General features: G+C 43.7%; 1 protein-coding gene across 2 annotated transcripts in view; it reads right to left on the bottom strand.

The window, feature by feature from the left end:
• The window catches only part of WDFY4 (WDFY family member 4), a 270,159-nt gene extending 266,634 nt beyond the window's left edge, over window positions 1–3,525 (bottom strand). For both annotated transcript variants that reach the window (XM_007446234.1, XM_007446235.1), the window contains exon 1: window positions 3,292–3,525. In XM_007446234.1, coding sequence (XP_007446296.1) covers window positions 3,292–3,525 — 234 coding nt within the window. The remainder of the gene's footprint in view (window positions 1–3,291) is intronic.
• Window positions 3,526–9,130: the final 5,605 nt, after the last annotated feature.

The following is a 9,130-nucleotide window of genomic DNA, read 5'->3' as shown; positions in this document are numbered from 1 at the left end:
AAGATAGGGAAAGAAACCAGATGTGCTCCGTTCTGTGAACCTCAGCACTGCCCGAGGGAACGCGATGGTTAACAACACAAGCCTCGGTGGACTGCCCAGGTTAAGTTCTGCTCCCCACTAACAGCTGGCTGACCTTGGCCAAGTTATGCAACATCTCTAAACCTCCCTTTCCTCATTTATAAAGCTGGGAAAAAAAAAAAAAAAAAAAAAAAAAAGCTGGGATAAAAATAGCACCTATTTCACAGGGTTATTATAAGGGCTTGTAAGCATGAAACAAAATGCCTGGCTTAGTTAGTTAGAGCTTGGTGAATATTACTACCTATCATCAGTGAAAGTAACCACTTGCCCTGGCTTTGACCGAGGAAAGGGAGTGATGGAGATTGGTAGAGGGGGAGAGCCTGCAGACCCCAGTGAGAACTACATTTCTGACTCATCCCCTCAGGGCAGCTCCCTGCTGGGATTCCAGTGCCCTGAGACTTCTTATCACCAAGCCAGTCACCAAAATGTTGTGTGGGTTTACTCCTTAACAGCTGCAGTGTTTCTTCAACTTGGGAGGCAGTGGGGCTAGAATTTACTATAGAACCAACCAATCCCCTCTTTGTATTTGCCTCACAGTTGATGCAGATCTATGTATAAACAATGACAGGATAAGGGAGAAGTTCATCCCCTGCTGTGTGTTTGGAGGAATCAGACGTTAATCGGCCATATGCCATGGGAGACGGCATGACGTTTTTTAAAGTCCTGATATTTCTAAGGGGTTCTCTGCAGACAACCTTGAGGAGTTCTGTTTTATGGGTATAAAATTCAGAACAGAGTAGTTACAAGCTTGACTTCTAACACAGGGACTTGTATTCCAATGGCTGTCCTCAGTCTTCATCTACAGCTCAGATTTTATCTGCACTGCAGCCCGCCAAAAACCTCCCACCTTCCCCATGTTCCTTTCTGCTACCAGCTCTTAATTAAGAAGCCTGAGGGCTGTGGTTCTGGCAGGGTTTATTAGTCAGAACTTAATAAGAACAACAGGTTTGTAAACACATAGGACTTAATAAAAGATATAGATTTTAAGAAAATGATAAAAAGCCTGTAATAATCCGCCTCTACAGGGTTCATCAGAGGTGGGCTCCAGGGATCCAAAACATAGCAGATTTTGTCAGCAGTTTGGGGAATCGTGGTGACAGGATCTCAAACTGCACGTGTGCAGTCAGTTTCCAGGAGGTTGGTGGAAAGGTGATGGGGATCATGTCTGCTTTCCATGTGCTGTGGACTTTACAATCCTCATCTGATCTCACCCTCACAGTCTCCCAGCAAATTGGTATTGATTCCACTTTACAGATGAGGAAACTGAGGCTCAGTAACATTTAGTAGCTTGCTCAAGGATGCACAGCTAATAAGCAATGGAGCTGGGACTGGAGCCCTACTGTTTGACTCTAAAGCCCATGTATTCAGCAATAGGGCTATTGTTCCTCCTGTTACCAGGAAAGAGTTTGGGAAACATGGACCAATACCAAGGTTCAGTTATAATAGGAACAGCTTGCTATCCATGAGGTCAATGCCTACAGGGTCAGATAACATAAATGAATGATATGGGTTGGGTGAAAGATATTAGGGAGTGGGGGACTAGGGTAAACTGAGAGGCCAAGACCATCTTCTGTTTAAAAGAGGTGCCCCTAACCATCTCCATCCAATTATCGATATTACAGCTACAAATATTTTCAAGAGAAATCTGAAGTCTAAGTCTCACCTGAAAAGTTTTCACTTTGAAAAGATGGCGCTAATTCATTTTTAACCCCTACAAGCTAAACAGAACACATTCTGGGTGCTAGTCAGTTATCCTCTGCTCTGGACAGATGCAGGTAAAACCTCTATCTGTCTTCCTTACTTTCATAGCACCAGGCCCTAGAACAGAGTATAGGAGCTCAATAAATATTTATACAACAAATGAATGAATTCTCAAATCAACAATCTGGAGAGAGGCAAGGAAGTATCAAGCCCTGGCTCTCATCAGAGCTAGGGCTGCCCAGAGGGGTGGATACAGTGCAACGGCTGGACCCCATATGCCTTCCCAGTTGGCGGGGAGGGGGCAATGCTCACATTTTTCCTTTTATAAGGCAGATTTGATCTGAGAACTGGGTGAGACAAAGCTACCTCCCAGAAGCTGGGGTCATTAGAGCAGGGATGGCTGGGAAGGAGAAACCTGGCCCTCTCTCCTTATCTAGCTCCTCTTTTCCAGTATGTTCTCCATGCCCCAGTTACCCAATCTGTGAAATGGGTTGGATGGAGTATCCGAATCTGAAACATGGAGAAAAACAGTGAATTCACGGACAATAAGTTACTTGGCAATTTTTTACAGAAAGGCATGCTTAAGTATTCCATGCATCCTATAAATATGATCCCAAGAAAATTCTGAGTCATCTTTGGAAATCCTTAAGTATTCCTGGTTAATAGTGAGATGAAACATATTGACACAGGGGTTTCCCAATAAAAACCTGCAAAGCCTCCATCTGTTCTAGTTTACTTTCCAATGTGAAAAGTATCTCATATTCTCTGTACTTTGAATGTAGGTACATAGTTTTTGTAATAATAACCCAAAATCAATAGTCAAGCAATCTTGAATATGCATCTTCATAAAAAGATGCATTTCCAGCTCTACAACTAGACTTCAATATTTTCAGCTATAAGGCAGACCTCGCTGGCAGGAGCTTTATTCCAAGACAATAAAGGAAATCCCTTGTACCCAAACTGTCACCAGCTGCCACTAGTCAGAGTGCCAGCCCAGTGGACAGGCTGGACTTCTCTTGTGTGTCTGCAACCAGGGGAGGGAGCACTGCTTTGCTGCTCCCATGGATTACACCTCAGTTTGCATTATTGGCACAATTGATGTTCCGGCTCTCCCAGGCCCTGGTGTTGGCATTACTGGTGTTTGAGTTTACCAGCCACCCTGCCACTCACATGTCAGGACACAGATGCCCTTCTAGCTCCCAAAGGTGCAGGTTTCTCCTCTGGCTCCCAAGCTGGGATTGAAAACATCATTGTTTAGCAATATCATTTTTTTAAACTAAAGAGACAATGGTACTCAAGAGCCAACTGTCCATCCTTTCCAAGCCCATCCTCACCCTGGAGATGAGTCTTGCTTGCTATCTTTATTAGATAGCACAACATTCTCCTCTAAGCAACCAGTCAGAGACCACTTGTGATTATATTAAAACTACTGACTCCAGCTTCCAGTCATCCCAGAAGTATCCCCAGAGTGCTGTATCATCTTTTTACAGCTTCAAAAATGAGAACACCAACCTTTAGGAATAGTGGGAGAAGATTCAACAGGCTCTTCTGATGTTCAGCTGGGCTCCTGAGAGCCAACTGCTGGTATTCCAGAAACTTCCTTTCTAGCATCTCCCAGAGGGCAGTGGGGCCAGGGGTCTGCCCTCCTGGTGGGAAATCAGGCTGAGCAGCATCAGGCTGGCCTTTATTTTCAGAGCCTGGATCCTCAGCTCTGTCTTCAGCCTCTGAGACCTCTTTTGCCTCCATGCCTCAGCAAAGCAGATCTGAATTCAGAACAAAAAAGAAAAATGAACAGTCCTGTCACAACACTTTCTGATGAAACTGATTGTGGGACAAGGTACCATCCTCATTCAGTCCAGTTCCTGTTGCAGATGGTTCCTCTAAGAATCTGAAACTGACTAAAATAAGGAACACTTCTGAAAAAGAGATTCCAATTTAGATGTGACTCATATTGACAATCTAACATTTGCCAGGCACCATCCTGGGCTCTCTACACAGACTCTCTCACGAAAGAGATGGGTATTCCTATTTTTTCTATGTAAGTAAGGAAACTGACTGAACCAAAAGGCACCAGGGTAGTGAGACATCCAGTTGAAATGCAAGCCTTTAACACCAAAGCCTGTTTTTTGATTACCTGACACTGCTCCTCTTTAAAAAGGCTGAGTAAATAGAATAGACGTGTAAATGTCCTACCAATATTTGTAGAGGCATGTAATTCTGTATCTTCTATTTTACCTTCCTTCTGCCACATGAGATGAAAAGGATGTAAGTTCATTCTCAGCAACATTTGCTTCACACTCAATATTTTTAGAGGAATTTGTCCTCAAAATGACTCTTTAAACCCCCAAGTTAACTTAAAAGGACTTCTCTGTTAGTGCACACAAAAGTAATGTGTACAAGCCGGGGACCCAGGGTCAGTAGGCCTGAGGATAGGGACATACACCATGAAACTAGCCAAAGCCTGATTTACCAGATAGGTAACCTTGAGAAGGTACCTTTATTTGTGTCCTTGACTTTTCAATTGTCATACTCTGTAGCCATGTCAGGACTGACTCACAGAACGGCAAAGGTTTGCCTGTTGTTTTTTTGTCAGGAGTGCAAGGAACTCCCAGCAGGGACCAGAGTGTCCAGGTTCCCTGAAAGAAGCCTTCCCAGGCCACGATGTCACCACATAGGAGTCCATCCCGGCATCCTGCCAGCAACCGACAGCCACCAGTCAAGGGACAGCAAACAGACAGATGGACACGGAGGTGGGTCTCCCGGTGTTTTGCTCTGGGCTAAGCAGCTGCGGAGGTGTGTCATGCTTTATTTTTAGCCCAAACACACACCCCTTGCAGGCTAGAATGGGAGTTAACTAAGGGTCTCGTGGCCAGATGAGTCCTCCCTCTTTGGAACATTCTCACCCTTTAGGTACAAAACTCCATGAGTCCCTGGCTCTTCTATCACACACGCTTATTGCTCTCAGACTTCATTTGCAGAAGTCACTTTCTTATACAAAAGCCATGTATGTTCAGCATTGAAAATTGGGAAGAAAAAAAAATATCAGGAAGAATTTCAAGGCCTATATCCCGAAAAATGACTGTTGATATTCAGGCTTTTATCTACGAATATACTGTTTAATAATATTGTTGAAGCAAACTTTTTATCTGTACTTTTGATTTTTTTGGTTGGTTGTCTGGGACTTGGTGCGGGTTTATTTGTTTCAGTTTTGGGGTTGACCCTCAGGGACAGGTGGCGGGGTGCCTCACATCTCTCAGCCTCAGCATGGTCTCTTTCCTGACCAGGACCAGGTTCTTCTCTGGCACTGATGGTTTATTCATTCTTCCCTTGGCTTTTCATCCCCTAGTCCCGTCTTCCCCACCCAACCCAGCCCACCTTCTTGATAGCACGAGTCCTCATAAAACATGGCACAAGAACATGATTTCTGGATGCATCATTTTAAGTTCCCCAAACGACCTTCTGCATCTTTTCTCAGCTTACTGTCTCACTCAACATTAGGACCTCAGACCCAAGCACGTGGCTCTGTATTTGTCAACCTCATTTCTTCTAACCACTGCTCCGTGTTACACAGTGGGCATCACGTGCCTATTTGATTTGTTTGCTCCGCAGTAGATGCTTAGATTGACTGAGACTTCTCAGACTGCCCTCCATCCTGTCCTGGACATTCCCACGAGACTCCCCTCATGGGGCTGCATGTGACTGGCTCTGGGTCTAAACACCAGAGTGGGAGTGCTGAGTCAAGGGTGTATGTCTCTCAGTTCAACCAAGTACCATCAACTAAGATGCCTCCAGAAAGCTGGCACCAGGCCACACTCCCCCCACAGGCTCCTCTACCATCTTCTCTATACCCCTGCTTAACATCACCCTGCTTTCTAATGTTTGCTGATATGATTGAAGTAAAGTGATCCCTCACTTTTTTTTTTTTTTTTTTTTTTTTTGGCTGCGTTGGGTCTTTGTTGCTGTGTGCAGGCTTTCTCTAGTTGCAGTGAGCAGGGGCTACTCTTCGTTGTGGTGCATGGGCTTCTCATTGCAGTGGCTTCTCTTGTTGCAGAGCGCAGGCTGTAGGCACGCGGGCTTCAGTAGTTGTGGCACATGAGCTCAGTAGTTGTGGCTCGCGGGCTCTAGAGTGCAGGCTCAGTAGTTGTGGCGCACGAGCTTAGTTGCTCCACGGCATGTGGGATCTTCCCGGACCAGGGCTCAAACCCGTGTCCCCTGCATTGGCAGGCGGATTCTTAACCACTGCACCACCAGGGAAGTCCTGATCCCTCATTTTAATTTGCTTCTCTCTCACTTACTAATGAGTCTGAGCGTCTCTTTATATGACTCATAGCCTTTTGGATTTCCTCTTCTGAAAAATGATTACTCATAACCTTTGCTTATTTGTCCTTGCCTATCTTTTTCCTGTTGCTTTGAGAGAGTATATTTTAGAAACTGATCCCTTGTTGCCTTTAAAAATCGCTAATATCTTCTCTCAACCCATTTTTTTCCTCATAAATTAGTTCATAACTGTTTTTTTGTCTCAGAAAAGTATTGTCAATATTTCCCATGTTGTTAAAGATCCCCTACATCTTCCTTTTTAATGGTGTGTGGTGGCTGTAGAACCATGTTGATCCTTTATTTAACTAATCCCCTACATCTAGGCATTTAAGTCATTTCCAATGCTTCACTACTATAAACAACACTGTGATGATAGGCCTCGTATCTAAGCCTTTCCATATATTCATGATTAAATACCAGATTGCAATACATTCCTAAAAGGAAATAGCTTGGTCTAAAGAGAGGTAAAAATGTTAGGCTCTGGACACGTATTTCCAAACAGCTTCTCCCGAAACACCTCATCAATGTACAGTCTTCTTTCAAGCATGTACCAGAGTCCACACTTCCTTCGTTACCATTTTTTAATTCTTGCTGATTTAATGGGTAAAAAGCAATGGCATCTAACAGGCACATGAGAAGATGCTCACCATCGCTAATCATCATGGAAATGCAAATCAAATCCACAAATGAGATATCACCTCACACCTGTCAGAATGGCTGTCATCAAAAAGAAGCCAATAACAAATGTTGGCCTGGATGTGGAGAAAAGTGAACCCTCGTAGACTGTTGGTGGAGAAACAATAAATGCTGGAGAGGGTGTGGAGAAAAGGGAACCCTCTTGCACTGTTTGTGGGAATGTTAATTGATATAGCCATTATGGAGAATTGTATGGAGGTTCCTTAAAAAACTAAAAATAGAACTGCCTTTTCTCAAAAAACTAAAAATAGAACTGCCTTATGACCCAGCAATTCCACTCCTGGGTATATATCCAAAAAAAAAAAAAAAACCCACTAATTCAAAAAGATACATGCACCCCAATGTTCATAGCAGCATCATTTACAGTTGCCAAGATATGGAAGCAACCTAAGTGTCCATCAATAGATGAGTGGATAAAGAAGATATATATATACACAATGGAATACTACTCAGCCATAAATAAAGAATGAAATTTTGGCATTTGCAGCAACATGGATGGACTTGGAGGGAATTGTGCTAAGTGAAGTAAGTCAGACAGAAAAAGACAAATCCTGTATGATATCACTTATATGTAGAATCTAAAAAATAAAACAGATTAGTGAATATAACAAAAAAGAAGCAGACTCACAGATACAGAGAACAAACTAGTGGTTACCAGTGGGGACAGGAAGGAGGGAAGGGAAAGATAGGGGTAGGGGAGTAAGAGGTACAAACTATTAGGTATAAAATAAGCTACAAGGATATATTGTACAACACGGGAAAAATAGCCAATATTTTGTAAGAACTATAAATGGAGTATGACCTTTAGAAATTGTGAATCACTCTATTGTACACCTGTAACTTGTATAATTTAAAAAATTTTTTATTTAGAAAAAGAAACAATGGCATCTTTGTTGTATCTCACTATGTATTTTGTTGGATGCGTTTCTGTCTGTCTGCTGCTCAGTGTCCTTCAGCAGTCCCCACAACAGTCTTCTGGTTTCAGATAGATGCCACGTGTTCTCATTTCAAAAGTTTACTGTAGAAGATCTCAGCTATTCCCCGGCATTAATTACCCCCAAGAGACACATATCCACTAAATGTTAGCTCTGTGCAAGAAGACCACTGCACCTTCATCAGGGGTTGGCACAGAGTAGATGCTCAATAAACTGTTACCATATACATGAATAAATGAATGAATGAACCTGTATGCTGATGGCACCCAAATCTCTCGCTATATATAGCCCAGACTCCTCTTCTCAATAAGTTCTTTTTCTACTTGGATTCTTCCCAGACTCTGAAAGTCATTATGTCTCAGCCAGACCGACATTCCCATCATCAACAGAGCCTGCCCAAGTCCAGCACGGACATCCCAACACACAGGATGGTGGCTGGAGCCAAGCTAAGCTTGTTTCTATCACATAAAAGTCATTTTGGGGCTATACCAGCAGGTGCTACTAACCAATTCATTCAATAAAATGAATCAGAGGGCCTGCTAACACACCACGTTTCTAGGATAAGCAGGTGAGAAGACAAAGTGAGTGTTGGGTCACAAGACGCGAAAATGTGTTCCTAGGGAACACAGCTGGACACTCGGGAAATATCAGAGCCCCTCAGATCTCCTCTGAAGTTCAGAAGCCATGTTTACTGAAGTGAGACGCTTGAATCATGTTCCCTTGAAAAGACAGATTTTTGAAAAACAAGAATTTCTAACAATGGGATTTGTGAATCCCGTGGAGAAGTCGTATGACTCAGATGTCAAGCTGAGGCCGTCCCCTCTCCTGTCCTTCTGTAGGCCTGCTTCGGTTTTGTTTGTAAAAGGCAGGACATGGGGAGTAGCCTCTCAGGGCTGCATAAAGAATGGCAAGAAGAAACCATTCTAATTCACTTGTTATCAAAAGTGTCTTCTTACCTCTGTAAACAGGTGCAGGCACCAGCACAGACTCTGGAGCCAGGCTGTTCCAGTTTGAATCCAACGGGCTTAGACCAAGTGACAAAACCAGTCCCAGCCTCAGTGTCCTCCTTTGTGAAATGGGCTAATAATGGGACCCCTCAGGGAATAAAGTCAGTGCTCTGGGACGGCATTTATTGGAGCCTCCTTTGTACGGACAGTTACCTGCATCCCTTCACTTAATCTTCCTTCCATCCAACAATGTCAAATCTATCAGCCTTTGTCTGCAGATGGTACTAAGGCTCGGAGCAGAGAAGTGACCTGCCCAGGGTACCATTGTGAGCCGGTAGCCAAAGTAGAGTCTACCCTGGATTTGTAGACAGCACTGCACACCGGAGGCTGAACTCAAAAAAGGGCTTGCTTGGTGCCCAGGGAAGAGGGAGGGGCTCAGCCAGGTAGCACACTAAA

This window comes from Lipotes vexillifer, unplaced genomic scaffold (genome assembly GCF_000442215.2).
Source record: "Lipotes vexillifer unplaced genomic scaffold, Lipotes_vexillifer_v1.1 scaffold1143, whole genome shotgun sequence".
Taxonomy (NCBI): Eukaryota; Metazoa; Chordata; class Mammalia; order Artiodactyla; family Lipotidae; genus Lipotes; species Lipotes vexillifer.
This window is presented reverse-complemented; position numbering and strand designations above follow the sequence as displayed.